We start from the raw sequence: 18,848 nt of genomic DNA, 5'->3' as shown, positions 1-18,848 counted from the left end.
GTCTGGCCAGTTAGAGGTTTTAGAGGTTTCAGTCTATTATGCACTTTCTGTTCAATGGTTAGTAGGTGGGGTTTCCCTGTTAGTTGCAGTGGAGGGTTAGTCCAACGGGGCAGTCATTTCTCCGAATTTTCACGCAGCTAGCTAATGGAGAATTCTTTATGCAAGGTGTCGGTCGCAGAAAAGTTATTAACTGTGTCGCGAAGTACGAGGGCTTACCCAAAAGCGCAGCACTCCGTCTTCAGGCCACAAGTGGCCCATCGGGATCATCCGACAGAAATAGAACTAATATTTTGGTGGGCAGAGCTTTTGCAGTACGCGTTTTGCCACGAGCGCATAGAGCGGACCTTCCACAGTCAGTAAGCCGAGTGCCGTCGCCGAAGAAGGTCAGGCCTGTTTTCGGCAAAGTTTATAACGACGACTGTTTAGTATGATTAGTGTCACTGTCGCTTTTGCAATAGCTAATTTTTGTGAACGGCGTGTGGCGGTGAAATTTTGCTTTTCGCTCGGAAAAATGGAACAGAAACTCTCGCAACATTAAAAACAGCAAACAAGGACAATGCTACGGGGAGAACTCAAGCGTTTGAGTGGTTATTCGGTTTCAGAAATGATGAAATGTCAATTGATGACAAACCTCGTTCTGGTCGTCCTTCCGTGGCCCGAACACATGAAAACGTTGAAAACATCCGTGCAATCGCGCAACGAAAATCGGCGACGGAGTAATGAAAAAATTGTGGAGCTATCGGGAGTGACATGGAGTTCATAGCAGCGAATTGTAACAGAAAATTTGGGAATGAAAAGGATGGCTACCAAATTCGTGCCACGACTGCTCACTGCTGAACAAAAACATGGTGGCGTGGAAGCATGCTATGCATTGAAAGAAGAATCCCGAATTTACCCACACATTTTTCAAACATTGTCACAGGTGACGAACTTGTTACTATGCTTACGATCCTGAATCAAAACCACAGCCAAGTCGCCTTGCCCCAAGAAAGCTCGTCAGGTGAAATCGAACATTAAGACAATGCTCGTTTGCTTTTTAGATGTGAAAGCAGTCGTCCATTCAAGTCTGTTCCGTAGCGTCAAACAGTTACCCAGGCTGAAACTTCTTGGCAGTTTAAAACTCGCTCCGGCACACCAGGTTGTGGCTAAGCCATCTCTCCGCAATATCCTTTCTTCCAGGACTGCTAGTTCTGTAAGGTCTGCAGGAGAGCTACTGGCGGAATTAAAGCTGTGGGGACGGGTCGTGATCGTGCTTGGGTAGCTCACTTGCCCGCGAAAGGCAAAGGTCCCGAGTTCGAGTCTCGGTCCGGCAAACAGTTGAAATCTGCCAGGAAGTTTCATATCAGCGCACACTCCGCTGCATAGTGAAAATTCCATTCCAATCACCCAGGCTTTTTACTTGAAGGTTTTGAAAAGATTGCGCAACAGTGAGCGGAGGAAGCGGCATGATTTGTGGCAGTCAGGTGACTGGCTTTTCCGTCATGACAATGTCCCTGCGTGTACATCCCTGCAGGGGTCATACTATTTCTGGTCAAGAACTGTCGTACAATTCTTGACCAAAAATTGTATGACCCCTGCTCCCCCCCCCCCCCCCCCCCATATTCATCCGACATTTTTTTGTTTCATTGAATGTAAAGAGAATTCCTATAATGTGAAAGAGGGCGTTTTGCTGACGTTGCTGATGTGAAGAAAATAATGACAAGAGACGCTGTAAAGCATCACAAAAGGCGAATTTAAATAATGTTTAGAAAAATGGAATAAAAGATTAGAGAAGTGTATAAGTGCAGGTGGAGAATACTTCGAAGGTGATTAAAGGCATGTGCTAAAAAGGTGAATAATAAATTAAGAAATAAGTTCGGTTTGTTTTGGATACACCCTCGTATGCGTGCTAGAGGAGGGCAAGCAAGTGAGTGGGGAAGCACCTGTCCAGCGGCGGTGTGGCAGGCAGCGAGGAAGGCTCGTAGTGGCGCAGAGGCCTCGTAGCTGCGATGCGCCCACAGCCGGTGCGTGCCCGCCGTCAGTCCCAGCATACCAAGCCACGTCAGCAGGCCTCCTGCAACACACCGGCAGTCAAGTAGATAAGGGGTCGGCAGGCAGCACGAGCAAGGCTTAGCTACTGTGTTCTCAGTGATAAGGCTATCATATAGAAGAGCATAAGGAGTACAAAAAAAAAGAGTCCAAAAATGGACTCTGTGCCGGTCGGTGTGGCCAAGCGGTTCTAGGCGCTTCAGTCTGGAACCGCGCGACCGCTACGGTCGTAGATTCGAATCCTGGCTCAGGCGTGGATGTGTGTGATGTTCTTAGGTTAGTTAGGTTTAATTAGTTCTAAGTTCTAGTGGACTGATGACCTCAGACGTTAAGTCCCATAGCGCTCAGAGCCATTTTAATTAACCTGCATCGGTATACACACTGAAGCGTCAAAAAAACGGGTCTAAGCATTCGTATTCAAATATAGAAATACGTAAAGAGGCAGAGTACGGCGTAGCGGTCGGCAATGCCTGTATGAGACAACAAGTGTCCGGCTCAGTTCTTAGATCGGTTAGTGCTGCTACAATGGCAAGTTATCAAGATTTAAGTGAGTTTGAACGCCGTGTTATAGTCGGCGCACGAGCGATGGGACACAGCATCTTCGAGGTAGCGACGGAGTGAGGATTTTCCCATACGACCATTTCCTGAGTGTACCGTGAATATCAGGAATCCGCTAAAACATCAGATCTCCGACAACGCTGCGGACGAAAATAGATCCTGAAAGAACGGTACCAACGACGACTGAAGACAATCGTTCAACGTGGCAGAAGTTCAAATGGTTCAAATGGCTCTGAGCACTATGGGACTTAACTTCGAAGCGGTCGCGCGGTTCCAGACTATAGCGCCTAGAACCGCTCAGCCACTCCGGCCGGCTTGACAGAAGTGTCATCACTTCTGTCTCTAAGCTGGTTGTAGGTTGTTCTGCAGGACCAGACCATCAGTTTGCAGGACAGTGCTCAGGCACTTACAGTGCAAGCTGTTACTGATTTTTTGACTGATGGGGTTGCTAAGTGCTACACCACCTACTGCACTCTCCTCGTGAGTTCAACTCGATTTCTAAATTGAAGGAAACACTTAACGGCATTCGCTTCAGAACTGCTACAAATTCGTCGGGCAATAGACCGCGCCGCTCGAACTGTCAACACAACTGGCACTGCTAAGAGTATCCTACGACTTCAACATCGCTGGCAACGAGTTATACATAATGCTGGTGACTACTTTGAAGGTCAGTAAAACATTGAAACACGTATCTATTTTGTATGACCTGTAAATAAATAGCTGCCACTATTAAAGTTCCAACCCTCGTATTTACTGTATACAGTAACAGAGACTGGGGCACGTTCGTGCACGGGGCTTCGTTTACAGACAATCAGGGTACCTTTTTACCATTCAGGATATCTTTGTACCACTTATTACTTTTGTCTCTAATGGTTGCTGCTTCGCCAACTTGCACTATTTATTACTGAAAGTTTCAGTTTTATTACCTCCGTAGTTTCTAATTCGTATACCAGTTGTCCTTCCACCTTCTTACAAGCTTTCACGCTTGTGATTATGCTTTAATTGCAATGGCTGTGAAGAGAGTTTCTGGCGACAGTGATTTAAGTTGAACAGTGCCAGGTCTATACAAATATCTTGATATTTCAAAGTAAACCTGCAATATTGAATTAACACTATTTTGTTTTTGATTCCTATTAACACTTGATTTCCTCCTTGGATGATCTAAATTTACCCAGAGTATTCCATATAGGAAAAATTCTACGTTTTTTAATACAGGTATAGATTTACCCTAAATGACAGTATAACTTTGTACCAATATTAAAATAGAAATTTTACTCTAATAGGGCATACTTAGCGTACATTTTCACTTTGCCAAGTATTCACTAACTATAGATGCAAAATGTTACAATATCTGATGTGATATTTAATTTATTTTTTATCCAGTATTTTCAAAAATGGAAAAAAGTTGTACAAAGTTACCCCAGTTGACTGTACGCGAAGTACTTTTGTTTAGAATCATCTTGCTTTCTGACAACGGAAGGTTAGTAATTCCCTGAGGGCTCTCACCATGAAGGCATAAATAAGGGAAGCTGTCGCTACAGACTTATCCTGTACGTTGCTTTGAAGCCGACGCTGCCATATTGTATGCCCCTAAGCATTCGATGACTACTATTTTAAGATTGTTTCTTGTTCTTAATTTCTGTCGGGTGCACGCAACAGCAGTTTTAAACAGCAATTGTTACAGTGCTTTCATTAATAACAAAAAGTCTGTAAAATATTTTCAGACGTTTTTCTGGCCTTAAGTGCATGTTTAACCTCGTACCACGACGCATTTAGCCTCGCCAATGAAACTGTTTCTGTTATAGGTTTCGATACACAAGAAGAAAACTAAAGTGTGCTTCAAAAAGAGTGCCTGTTTTGAAACGCCTGGTAAATTTTTGATTGTCGGTTGATGACATTGTTTTGATTCGTTTCTATTTCCCTGGAACATTCCGATTGTTGTCTCAGTTTGAATTTCTCACATTCGGTGTCTAACCATGGAACAGTTCACTTGTGCACAACGTATGCTAATCGTGAGAACGTTTTATCAGAATGGAGAAAGTTAACGCAGTAACTGTCAGGTGACTTCGCGCGATTCTAGGGCGTAATAATGCACCGAATGAATCAACAGTTCGTAGACTTGTGAAAAGTTTCTTTGAGACAGATTCAACAGTAAACCTTAAAAGTCGTTGGCGTCATCGTTCTGGCCGAAGTGAGCAGAGTATTTCGGTGGATCGTGACAGTGTGGCTGTTAGCCCAATGAAATCAATTCGTCACCGTTCCCAAGAATTGGGTTTAAGCTGTTCTTCAGTACGGAGAATTCTCCGGTATGATTTCCATTTCTACCCCTATAAAATTCAGTTGACGCAGCAGCTGAAAATGACGAATCATCAGAAGAGAATGCAGTTTGTTGAGTACATTATGAGAGAACGACAGCTCCGCAAAAAAAATCATCTTCAGTGATGAAGCTCACTTCCACTTAAATGGTTTAGTGAATAGCAGAACTGCCGTATCTGGGGGCTGGAAAACCCTTACATCATCCAAGACAGGGACACTCACCCACAACGAGTGACAATTTGGTGCCGCGTTTGCTCGGGCAGCGTCATCAGCCCATATTTTTTTTAAGATGAGGCAGGACAAGCTATGACAGTCAATGGACACGGATACTGTGCGATGATGAGGGAGTTTTGTGGACTCATTTGGATGGAATGGACATTGAAGATTTGTGGTTTCAGCAGGATATTGCTACCTGCCTTACTTCCCGCCAGACAATTCAGTTGCTCCATGAGCGGCTCCTAGATCGCCTCATTTCGCGCAGTGCTGATAATCAATGGCCACCAAGGTCATGTGACTCAATTCAGCTTGAGTTATTGTCTGGGGTCATCTTAAGTTGATGGAATATGCCAATAAACCTCGAAACATCCGTGACTTGAAAGAGGACATTCGAAGAGTTGTCAGCGAAATGGATATGGAAACTTGTCGCGCAGTCATAGTGAATTTCTTGGGCATAGTTCTTACTTGTCAGGCATATATTTTTCATACGTCAAACGTTAAAGTAGATGAACTTATTTCGCATCTTGTTAACGCTTTTTTGCGAAAAAAACAGCTTGTTTTGATACACTACTGGCCATTAAAATTGCTACACCAAGAAGAAATGCAGATCATAAACGGGTATTCATTGGACAAAAATATTATACTAGAACTGACATGTGATTACATTTTCACGCAATTTGGGTGCATAGATCCTGAGAAATCAGTCCAGAACAACCACCTCTGGCCGTAATAACAACATTGATACGCCTGGGCATTGAGTCAAACAGAGCTTGGATGGCGTGTACAGGTGCAGCTGCCCATGCAGCTTCAACACGATGCTACAGTTCAAGATTTGTGACTGGCGTATTGTGAGGAGCCAGTTGCTCGGCCGCCATTGACCAGACGTTTTCAGTTGGTAAGAGATCTGAAGAATGTGCTGGTCAGGGCAGCAGTCGAACATTTTCTGTATTCAGAAAGGCCCGTATAGGACCTGCAACATCCGGTCGTGCATTATCCTGCTGAAATGTAGGGTTTCGCAGGGATAGAATGAAGGGTAGAGCCACGGCTTGTAACATATCTGAAATGTAACGTCCACTATTCAAAGTGTAGTCAAAAAATGGCTCTGAGCACAATGGGACTTAACTTCTATGGTCATCAGTCCCCTAGAACTTAGAACTACTTAAAGCTAACTAACCTAAGGACATCACACAACACCCAGTCATCACGAAAGTATAGTCAATAGGTGACCGAGACGTATAATTAGTGGCACCCCATACCATCACGCCAGGTGATACGCCAGTATGGCGATGACGAATACACGCTTCCAGTGTGCGTACACCGCGATGTCGCCAAACACGGATGCCACCATCATGACGCTGTAAACAGAACCTGGATTCATCCGAAAAAATGACGTTTTGCCATTCGTGCACCCATGTTCGTCGTTGAGTACACCATCGCAGGCGCTCCTGTCTGTGATGCAGGGTCAAGGGTAACCGCAGCCATGGACTCCGAGCTGATAGTCCACACTGCTGCAAACGTCATCGAACTGTTCGTACATACGGTTGTTGTCTTGCAAACGTCCCCATCTGTTGACTCAGGGATCGAGATCCATTACAGCCATGCGGATAAGATGCATGTCATCTCGACTGCTGGTGATACGAGGCCGTTGGGATCCAGCACGGCGTCCCGTATGACCCTCCTGAACCCACCGATTCCATATTCTGCTAACAGTCATTGGATCTCGACAAACGCGAGCAGCAATGTCGCTATACGATGAACCGCAATCGCGATAGGCTACAATCCGACCTTTATCAAAGTCTGAAACGTGTTGGCACGCATTTCTCCTCCTTACACGACGCATCACAACAACGTTCCACCAGGCAACTCCGGTCAACTGCTGTTTGTGAATGAGAAATCGGTTGGAAACCTCTCTCATGTCAGCATGTCGTAGGTGTCGCCACCGGCGCCAACCTCGTGTGAATGCTCTGAATAGCTAATAATTTGCATATCATAGCATCTTTTTCCTGTCAGTTAAATTTCACGTCTATAGCACGTCATCTTCGTGGTGTAGCAATTTTAATGGCCAGTAGTGTATGTCTGGGTAACATACACTCCTGGAAATTGAAATAAGAACACCGTGAATTCATTGTCCCAGGAAGGGGAAACTTTATTGCCACATTCCGGGGTTCAGATACATCAGATGATCACACTGACAGAACCACAGGCACATAGACACAGGCAACAGAGCATGCACAATGTCGGCACTAGTACAGTGTATATCCACCTTTCGCAGCAATGCAGGCTGCTATTCTCCCATGGAGACGATCGTAGAGATGCTGGATGTAGTCCTGTGGAACGGCTTGCCATGCCATTTCCATCTGGCGCCTCAGTTGGACCAGCGTTCGTGCTGGACGTGCAGAGCGCGTGAGACGACTTTTCATCCAGTCCCAAACATGCTCAATGGGGGACAGATCCGGAGATCTTGCTGGCCAGGGTAGTTGACTTACACCTTCTAGAGCACGTTGGGTGGCACGGGATACATGCGGACGTGCATTGTCCTGTTGGAACAGCAAGTTCCCTTGCGGTCTAGGAATGGTAGAACGATGGGTTCTATGACGGTTTGGATGTACAGTGCACTATTCAGTGTCCCCTCGACGATCACCAGAGGTGTACGGCCAGTGTAGGAGATCGCTCCCCACACCATGATGCCGGGTGTTGGCCCTGTGTGCCTCGGTCGTATGCAGTCCTGATTGTGGCGCTCACCTGCACGGCGCCAAACACGCATACGACCATCATTGGCACCAAGGCAGAAGCGACTCTCATCGCTGAAGACGACATGTCTCCATTCGTCCCTCCATTCACGCCTGTCGCGACACCACTGGGGGCGGGCTGCACGATGTTGGGGCGTGAGCGGAAGACGGCCTAACGGTGTGCGGGACCGTAGCCCAGCTTCATGGAGACGGTTGCGAATGGTCCTCGCCGATACCCCAGGAGCAACAGTGTCCCTAATTTGCTGGGAAGTGGCGGTGCGGTCCCCTACGGCACTGCGTAGGATCCTACGGTCTTGCCGTGCATCCGTGCGTCGCTGCGGTCCGGTCCCAGGTCGATGGGCACGTGCACCTTCCGCCGACCACTGGCGAAAACATCGATGTACTGTGGAGACCTCACTCCCCACGTGTTGAGCAATTCGGCGGTACGTCCACCCGGCCTCCCGCATGCCCACTATACGCCCTCGCTCAAAGTCCGTCAACTGCACATATGGTTCACGTCCACGCTGTCGCGGCATGCTACCAGTGTTAAAGACTGCGATGGAGCTCCGTATGCCACGGCAAACTGGCTGACACTGACGGCGGCGGTGCACAAATGCTGCGCAGCTAGCGCCATTCGACGGCCAACACCGCGGTTCCTGGTGTGTCCGCTGTGCCGTGCGTGTGATCATTGCTTATACAGCCCTCTCGCAGTGTCCGGAGCAAGTATGGTGGGTCTGACACACCGGTGTCAATGTGTTCTTTTTTCCATTTCCAGGAGTGTATTTAAGTGATTAACGTTGCAAGATCGCAGGTTAAAGTAAGCACGAGGTAAGCCATTGCGAATGTGAAATGCTGATGCATTAATAACCGGTGTAATCGCCAGAATGTTGAATGCAAACGTGCGTGCATTGTGTTGCACAGATGTCAGTTTGTGAAATGGAGTTCCATGCTTGTCGCACTTGGTCGATCAGCAAAGACAAGATTAATGCTGTTTGTGGATGGTGCTGGAGTTGTCCGAAGACGCTCGAGTGGAGGCAGATCTGGTGATCGAGCAGCCCAAGGCAACATGTGGGCACTCTTAAGAGCGTACTGGATTACAACAGCGACATGTGAGAGAATGAAACTTCCTGGCAGATTAAAACTGTGTGCCCGACCGAGACTTGCCTTTCGCGGCCAAGTGCTCCACAATCTGAGCTACCGAAGCACGACTCACGCCCGGTACTCACAGCTTTACTTCTGCCAGTACCTCGTCCCGAGTTCGAGTCCCGGTCGGGCACACAGTTTTAATCTGCCAGGAAGTTTCATATCAGCGCACACTCCGCTGCAGAGTGAAAATCTCATTCTAGATGTGCGAGAATGTTATCCTATTGTAAAACACAACAGGTCAAATCACCAGACTGACATACAAATTTGCGATCAGAGCACGTGGGATAATGCTCCTGTTGTCATACGAAATCGTGCACCAATCCGCCCCGATAGCTGAGTGGTAGCTCAGCGTGCCTGGTCATAGGATTAACTACCCTCTGTAATAAAAAACTGAGTGAACGGATCAACAAAGAACCTGAACGGCTGTCATAGGACGTCCGCCACGAACAAATCCAACGAACAATATAGAACAAAATGAGATTTAAAAAATAAAAAGTGGTCAGCGTGACGGATTGCCGTCCTACAGGCCCGGGGTCGGATCCCGGCTGGGTCGGGAATTTTCTCCGCCCAAGAACTGGGTGTTGTGCTGTCTTCATCATCATTTCACCCCCATCCGGAGCGCAGGATGCTCAATGTGGTGTCGAATGTAACAAGTCCTGCCCCAAGGCGGCTGGACCTGCCCCGCAAGGGGCCTCCCGGCCAGTGACGCCAAACGTTCATTTCCATTTCCATCGCGCTCCAGACCATATCTCTTGATGTAGATCTAGTGTGTCTAGCACTCAGTCAGGTTGGTTGCAAACCCTAAATGGTCTCCTTCTAACCAGTACACGGTCATCACTGACACCGAGGCAGAACCAACTTTCATCAGAAAACACAAAAGACCCCCATCCTGGCTCCCACAAACTTCACGATAAGGTTACTAGCTGAGTGAATGTCTTAGAGCAAAAATCATATTCGCATTTTTGGTCAAGGTCAGTAAATGTCGTCATTCAAATATCGAAGATTACGAGGGTCGTTCAATAAGTAATACAACACTTTTTTTCTCGGCCACTGTCGGCTGAAAAAGAACAGAATTTGTAGTGGGACGTTGTGAAATATTACTGCGTCAGCATCTATAGTTTCAGTAAGTTCCGATGGGTGGCGGCGCTGTAAGTAGCCTTCAAAATGGCGTTCCAAGGAGAGAGCTGTCACTTTGTTACTTTCTGCGGAAAAAACGGAGCAGCGCAAATATTTATAGGCGCTTGCAGAATGTCTACGGAGACCTGGCAGTGAACAAAACCACGATGAGTCGCTGGGGAGGCGTCCGTCATTATCGCAACAAGGTCTCGTAAACCTGTCCGATACCCCGCGTGCCGGATGGTCGCACACTGCTGTGACTCCAGCAATGTTGGAAAGGGCGGACACTCTCATTCCAGGTGATCTATGAATAACAATCAAACACCTCACTGCTCAAATGGGCATCTATGTTGGTACTGCTCACTCACTTGTCCACCAGTTGTTGTCCCTCATCCACCATAGAGCCCGCATCTCGCACCTCCCGGCTTCCATCTGTTTGGCCCAATTAAGAATGCACTGTGAGCGAAGCGGCATTCGACTGATGGGGAGGTTATTGATCCAGCAGGACGTTGGCTCCAGCGTCCACCAGTAGGCTGGTACCATGCTGACACATTGGCCTTCACAGTAAGGTGGCATAAGGCTGTCACATTGGACGAAGATTGTGTTGAAAAATAGGATTTTGTAGCCAAATTAGGTGGGGAATAATATTGGGTACTAGAATCCTGAAGAAAACCAACCTGCTTTCAGAAAAAAAATGTGTTGCATTACTCATTTAACGTCCCATGTAGAACTGAAAATGGATGAATATATGTTGGTTACAATGGATTATTCAACTTTACAAGGTGCATTCGTGGAATTTGAAAGCCTGAAAATTACTACTGTAGTTTCGAAACTAGTTCAAACATGGCAATGGAGCACATTTACGCACTATTTTGCACGGCCGTTCTAACTGATTCTCCAGTCAAGGAAACTTTAAGACAACAGCATTTGAAAACACAGTATAAAAGAACGAAGTCCCTGGAAAATAAAACTTAGAAATTGCTAAAAAGAGCTATTTGAACCTAATGAAACTCGAGCAGAAATAATTAATTCTATGAGAGCAAGGACTGATAGGGGGCAAGAAATTGCTGAAAACAAGAACAAGGAAAACTGAAGATGCGCCTACTTCTGATCTCATAATTAGTGGTCTGCCCTAAGGCAGGTTTTCACGTCGTAACTCTGCATGCTCTCCTGTCTTCTGCCATCCTCTTCAGGTCTACGTGATTTGCGCTTCCCTTTACATCTACATCTACATTATTACTCTGCAGTTCACAATTAAGTGCCTGGTAGAAGGTTCAACGAACCAATTTCAAGCTATTTCTCTACCATTTCATTCTCTACCAGCGCGCGGAAAAAAACAAGCACTTAAATTTTTCTGTGCGTGTTCTGATTGCTCTTATTTAATCCTGATGATGATTTCTCCCTATCTAGGTGGACGCCAACAAAATATTTTCGCAATCGGATGAGAAAGCTGGTGACTCAAATTTCACGAGAACATCTTGCCGCATCGAAAAATGCCCTTGTTTTAACGACTGCCATTTCAGTTCACATATCATGTCCGTGACACTCTCTTATTTATTTCGCGATAATACAAAACGAGCTGCCTTTCTTTAAACTTTTTCGTTGTCCTCCTTCCTCTCAATTTTCTCTCACAAACTAAATATTCCAAAGCGTCTGTTAGCAAGCACTCCCGTCTCGACAAATGTCCCATCCTGTTATTCTACCTTTCTCTTACAACCTGCAGCAGCCTGATGAAGAGGGTGAAAATTTCCATTGCATTTACTGCTTGAAACGATACTACCAGTCAAAATGAAATCAAGAATGGGTCTAGTACCTTCGACGTGGGGTCACGGCGATTGCGCTACAGGAAGCACATTTTGTGTGTGTATGTGTGTGTGTGTGTGTGTGTGTGTGTGTGTGTGTGTGTGTGGGCGTGCGTGTGCGTAAACTGCAACTCGGACAATGACGAATAGGCCTTTAATTAACATTCTGACCTCTATGTGCGTCACATTATACTAACAGGTGGAAGTTCACCAAAAAATTTGTTTACTGCCAGAAAATTATTGTGTTTTACCATGTTAATTGGGGATACAAACGGAGCGCCTTAGAAGATCGAATAAAGATCGGACATCCCTGGAAACACCATGCAGCCGGCTAATCTTTCTAAAACCAATATACCAAGTAGAGACATCTATGAGAACAAAAGGTTCTTTTCAGAACCAATCTTAAAAATGACTTCAGTTAACATTGAAGGTTTGTCTGCAAATGAAGAACTTTTACTCTCTGACATGTGCAGCAGATGTAAATGCGATGTTTTAATCTTGCAGGAAACCCAAAGAGGACCCTCCAGCCACAAACCAAAAATCAAAGGCATTATATTAGCTACAGAAAAACCCCACGAACAGTACCGCAATGCAATATTCATAAAACCCAACCTTAGGTTCCATCAGCGGCGATGACTCATATATATAATACACAAAGTTTAATAATGGAATTGAAGATATGCATAGTGACCTTCATCTACAGGCCACCTGGGGAAGATTTCACGTTCAGAGAAATATGTAACTTTGAACATCAGTCAGTGAAGTTCATAATTGAAGATCTCAATAGTCACAGCACAACATGGGAAAGAAGTCGAAAGATGGACAGAGAGATCTGGACTCAAGCTTATACACAATCCCAAATTACCATGCTCATTCGACAGTGGACATATCTCTTAACAGATCAGATGTCTCAGCACTTAGGTAAGTCAGAGGAAGATGCGATACCAAGAACTCAACATGGCCCATCACACCGTCTTTAAATGGTGTAGTGTGCCCAGACTGTCCTATTTTAAAGGCGGTTCAACTTCAAGAAGGCATGTCGGACATTTTTCACACAAGAACTGGATGCCGATATTGATGAGATACCTCCAGGCATTAGCTCTTAAGACACATTTATGCAGCTCACGAGACGAATGTCTCGAAAACACATCCCTAGAGGCTTTCAGAAGGAATACCTAGTTGGACTTAATGACAACATACAAATAATCCTAGAAAAGTCCAAGCAATACCGATCCTTTCTCTGAAGGCACCTTGGAGACTAGAGAGGAGTTGCTCCGAACTTTAACCACTGAGAGAGGGGAGATGTGGTGTGACTTAATCACACCACTGGATATGGAACAAAACAGCAGACAAAACTGCAGTCTGCTCAGGAATCTCAGCAATGTCCTAACAAGCTCCAGGACACTTCAGACTGGTGTTTCACCAAACCAAATCGCCAATTAGCTTCTACTCAATGAGAAAGCCACCCACAGATTGCTCCAGCTTTCTGTGATAAGAGACCTGGAAAATGAACTCCATTCACTTGAGGCACACTTCAAAGCTGAGGACCTGCGGACGGTAATAGATGAAATGGAAAATAATAGGGCAGCCGGCCAAGATGATTTAAGGATCGAACGAATTAAATGCTTTGGGCCAAAAACTTTTAGCTGACTAATGGACATTACGAACAACTACATCAAAACCATGTGGATCCCCAGAATCTGGAGAAAACCAAGAGTGGTAGCCCTATCAAAACCAGGAAAGGATGCAATAGATGTTAAGAACTTTCGTCCGGTATCTCTGGTCTGCTTCCTGTTAGAGGCCCTAGAAAGAATGGTGCTGAATATAATATCCACATCTGTAGATGAGGTGCTAAGGCCTGAACAAGCCGGCTTTAGACCATGTCGTTCATGCACTCGGCAAGTTTTGAATTTAACCCAGCACACTGAAGGTGGGTATGAAAGAAAGCAGGTGACTGATGTGGCTTTCACTGCTTGAGCGCAGCCTATGATACTAATAACCACAGCATACTGATATATAAGGTTTACCATGTGAGTACAGCTTTTGGATTTTCAAGATTTGTGTAGTGTGTACTGCAGAAGAGGCACTTCACTTCTATATTACCACGCAAGGAAAAAATAATAGGCGGAGAAACCAAAAATATACTACTATTTTTCCCTTGCATGGTAATATAGAAGCATATACACCAACGACCAGCTAACGCATCCTGATGGTAGGCAGATTATATATGCTGATGACATGGCTGTAAGTGCCCAAAGGAGCACCTTGGAGGAAGTGCAGGAGACATTAACTAGCAGCCTTGAAATGCTGTGGGATTACTATCACCAAAAGCACGTGAAACCAAACCCAGCAAAGATGCAAGTTTACAGTTTCCATGTGAGGAATAAGGAGCCTTAAAGAAAACTCCATGTGAGACAGAAAGGGCAAGAGCTGGCGCAACTCTCAGATACTTAGTTATGAAGCTGGACAGACGTCAGTCACTTAAACATCACTGTTTGGACATTAAGTAAGAGTTCAGTGCTAGGAATAATATTATTTGTAAACTGACCAACACGAACTGTGGTGCTGACCCACAAGTGCTTTGAACAACAGCTGTTGCACTCAGTTTGTTGGCAGCTGAATGTGCCACATCTGTGTGGAAGAATTCGGCCCATGAGTAACACATTGATGTGGCTGTACATGAGTCATCTTGCATCATATCAGGATGTTTGAGGCCCACGCAGACAGATACGATTTATCTTCTTTAAGGAATATCATGATCCAGACAAATGAAAGTGACCACTGCCTATGTTCGACATTAACGTACAATAACCATTCACAGATGCTAGGTGGGAGCACTAGCAATGGAGAGCATATAAAGCATGTGGGGGGATATGAAAAACATTGCAGTCATTGTTGTAAAGTGAAAATGGAGTGATTTATTTGATGTTCAAAAGGGCATACATGATTACTGGCTTTCGGTCCAAGAGTGGAAGCGTCTCCAAAATGCCTAAGTTTTTAAAATGTTTGTGTGTCACCATGGTAAAAGTATACTATACATGGCAAAATGGCGCTATCCAAAGCCGGTGCCAAGGCCACTGTAGTGCACCATGGCACACGGTTGACAGGGGAGAACGACATCTACGAAGATGTGTATGGGCGAATAGACACGCAACAACTGTTGAGCAATTGGTGACCTACATGAACCAAGGGGCTACCGACAGCAGCATCCTCTCAATGAGTATTCGGTGAACATTGCTGCATATGGGCCTCTGCAGCAGGTACCTGGTTTATACACCCATGCTGACTGCTGTTCATCAGTGAGGAAGACTGGGATTCTCATGGCAATAGTGCAAGTAGATGTCCACTGAGTGGCGACAGATGGCCGTTAGCATATACAGCGCGAAATGTCCCAAAGCAAAGACCCTGCAACTATCATCAGAAGGATAGATGCAGAGGAGGGAGTGTTATAGTCTGGGGAATGTTTTTGTGGCATTCCCTCGATGTTCTCGTCATTATGGAGGGCACAATGAATCATGAGAACTATGCATCTGTCACTGGGGATCTTGTGGATGTCTACATGTAGTTCGTTTTTCCTTGGCACAATGGCATCTACCAGCAGATCAATATAACTTGTGAAACAGCTTGCTGTGTATGGGCATAGTTTGAAGAGCACGAGGATGAGTTTAGCGTGCACCTATCGCTACCACACTCTCTGGATTTAAACTTAATTTGCGCCATGGACCCTCAACCGAGAAACTTAGCACAGCTGAGCGCAGCACGTGAGCTGGTATGGCCCGACATCCCTGTCTGTACATTCCAGAACTTCACTGACTCTCTTCCTGCACGTCTCGCAGCAGTCAGTGCTGTAAAAGGTTGTTGTACAGGGTTTAGACAGGTGATCACATTTATGTGACTGCACAATGTATTTTGAAAAGTTTAGAAGTGTGTTTTGATTGCTCATTATTGTGCTCTACGATATACTTAAACATGATCCCATAGGAGTGTAAACCAGCCCTACAGAATAGGCATATTTATGCACTCGACTTGATGCTACATAAAATTATTTTGCTTTCTTAAATGTGCAACGGCCTTGCCGCAGTGGATACTCCGGTTCCCGTGAGATCACCGAAGTTAAGCGCTGTTGGTCGAAGCCGGCACTTGGATGGGTGACCATCCAGCCGCCATGCGCTGCTGCCATTTTTCGGGGTGCACTAAGCCTCGTGATGCCAATTGAGGAGCTACTCGACCGAATAGTAGCGGCTTCGGTCAAGAATACCATCATAACGACCGGGAGAGCAGTGTGCTAACCCAACGCCCCTCCTATCTGCATCCTCCTCGGAGGATGACACGGCGGTCTGATGGTCCCGGTAAGCCATTCGTGGCGTGAAGACGTAGTGCTTTCTTAAATGAAATGTTGAGTTGGAATTATCCTGATCAGCCAGACCATTATGAGCACCAACCTGTTATCGATATAAATTCGTCCAGGTGATAACAACATCACCTGGTGAGGAATGACTGCTAGCCAGACACACACAGGTACATCTCGTATCATTAAGCATGTTGTCTGTGTGTAGAATGGGGATGGCATGCAATCTATCTGAGTTTGACTGAGGGCATATTGTAATGCCCAGGAGACTCGGCACAAGCATTTCGGAAACCGCACAACTTGTCGGGCATTTGAGTAGTGCTGTGGTGAGTGTCTTCAAGACGTAACAAAACCAAGATGAAATACCATCCAGAGGTGGGGGGGGGGGGGGGGGGGGGGGGGGGGGCTGGCCGGCCACTACTCATTACAGATGTCGGACGTCGTAGGATGATCAGACTGGTAAAACAGGCCAGGTGGCGGACTGTGGCGGAACTGACATCAGACTTTAATGCTAGGCAGAGTACAAGTGTGTCTGGACAAACAGCGCTCCGAACAGTCCTAACGATGGGTCTCCGCACCCGACAACCTATGTGCATGTGCCAATGTTAACACCATGATACGGGTAACTACAACTGAAATAGGCACATGACCATTGGCACTGGACGCTGGCGCATGGCATAGCACTGCACGGTATGGCGAATGCCAGTATCTTTTCCATCTTGCTGATGGGAGGTCGCAAAGCCATCTACTTGCAGGGGAACAGCTCAGTGATTTACGTACTGTGGAATGGAGACAAGTTGGCGACATTGAAGCTCGTGCAAGGCACCATCACGGCAGAGGGTTGGGTTGGGTTGTTTTTGGGGGAGGAGACCAGACAGTGATGTCATCCATCTCATTGGATGACGGAAGGAAGGGGAAGGAAGTCGGCCGTGCCCTTTCAAAGGAACCATCCCGGCATTTGCCTGAACCGATTTAGGGAAATCATGGAAAACCTAAATCAGGATGGCCGGACGCGGGATTGAACCGTCGTCTGCCTGAATGCGAGTCCACGGCAAAGGAGTATCGTACATTGGTTGCAGACCACATACACTCCTTCATGGCGCTCGTGTTTCTGACGGCGGCTGCATTTTTCAACAAAATAATGAGCCATGTGACAGGGCCAGGTGTGTGATGGAGTGGTTTGAGGAACACAGTGGCGAGTTCCAGTTGATGTGCTGCCCCCCCCACCCCCCAACTCGCCATATCTGAACCCGGTCAAACACAACTGGGATGTGACTGAATGAGGCGTCATAGCTCGTTGCCCCCAGTGGAATTTAAGTGAATTAGGTGACTTGTGCGTGCAGATGCAACATCCCGACGCCTCACTGCTTCCACGCCACGATGCGTCACTGCTGTTACCTGCGCAAAAGGAGCACGTATCGATTATTAGGTAGGTCGTCATAATATTGTTGCTGGTCAGAGCATATCGAGTTAATGTTACAAGACTCGTTTTAAAGACGATAAATCTAGCAAAAACGTTGCTAGAAGAATTCCACGAAAGTGTGTCCCAGTCTCCGGTTCAGTCACTGAGTCCGACCGACACGAGTACTGTGGCTACCTACCCCAGAGCCAGGTGACAAGGCTGGCCTTCCAGACGATGGAGGCGAGCGACAAGATGGCGCCGGACTGAATGTGCAGCGCGGCGACCACGCGCCCCCAGTCGGTCTCCCGCGGCTCCCACTGCTCGCCGCTGTCGCCGCCGTCCGCCTCAGCGCCGGCGCTCGCCGTAGCCAGCTGCTTGCCGCGGCGCTTCATCCCGAACAGCTCCACCCCCTGGTCGGCTGTCTTCCTGCGTACAGAGCAGCAGACTCTAAAACGTGCACTGAGGCGACAAAAGTGATGGGATAGCTCCTAGTGATTCAAATAATGAAAACTGCACCAGTTACTTACACTACTGGCCATTAACATTGCTACACCAAAACGAAATGCACATCATAAACGGGTATTCATTGGACAAAAATATTATACTAGAACTGACATGTGATTACATTTTAACACTATTTGGGTGCAAATATCCTGAGAAATCAGTACCCAGAACAACCACCTCTGGCCGTAATAACGGCCTTGATACGCCTGGGCATTGAGTCAAACAGAGCTTGAATGACGTGTACAGGTACAGCTACCCATGCAGCTTCAACACGATACTACAGTTCATCAGGTGTAGCAACTGGCGTATTGTGACGAGCCAGTTGCTCGGCCGCCATTGAACAGACGTTTGAAATTGGTGAGAGATATGGAGAATGTGCTACCCAGGGCAGCAGACGAACATTTTCTGTATCCAGAAAAGCTCGTACAGGACCTGCAACATGAGGTCGTGCATTATCCTGTTGAAATGTAGGGTTTCGCAGGGATCGAATGAAGGGTACAGCCACGGGTCGTAACACATCTGAAATGTAACGTCCACTGTTCGAAGTACCATCATTGCGAACAAGACGTGATCGAGACGTGCAGCCAATGGCACCTCATACCATCACGCCGGGTGATACGCCAGTATGGCGATAAAGAATACACAATTCCATTGTGCTTTCACCGCGATGTTGCCAAACACGG

General features: G+C 46.5%; 1 protein-coding gene across 1 annotated transcript in view; it reads right to left on the bottom strand.

Annotated features, from left to right (window-relative positions):
* The window catches only part of LOC126334938 (acyl-CoA Delta-9 desaturase), a 103,919-nt gene that overhangs the window by 57,203 nt on the left and 27,868 nt on the right, over nt 1-18,848 (bottom strand). The window contains exons 2-3 of the mRNA XM_049997679.1: nt 17,861-18,087; nt 1,923-2,053 (exon numbers count right to left, since the gene is read on the bottom strand). Coding sequence (XP_049853636.1) covers nt 1,923-2,053; nt 17,861-18,087 — 358 coding nt within the window. The remainder of the gene's footprint in view (nt 1-1,922; nt 2,054-17,860; nt 18,088-18,848) is intronic.

The sequence above is a fragment of the Schistocerca gregaria genome, chromosome 2 (genome assembly GCF_023897955.1).
Source record: "Schistocerca gregaria isolate iqSchGreg1 chromosome 2, iqSchGreg1.2, whole genome shotgun sequence".
Lineage (NCBI taxonomy): Eukaryota > Metazoa > Arthropoda > Insecta > Orthoptera > Acrididae > Schistocerca > Schistocerca gregaria.
The sequence above is the reverse complement of the archived record's forward strand: the minus strand, read 5'-3'. Positions and strand labels throughout refer to the sequence as shown.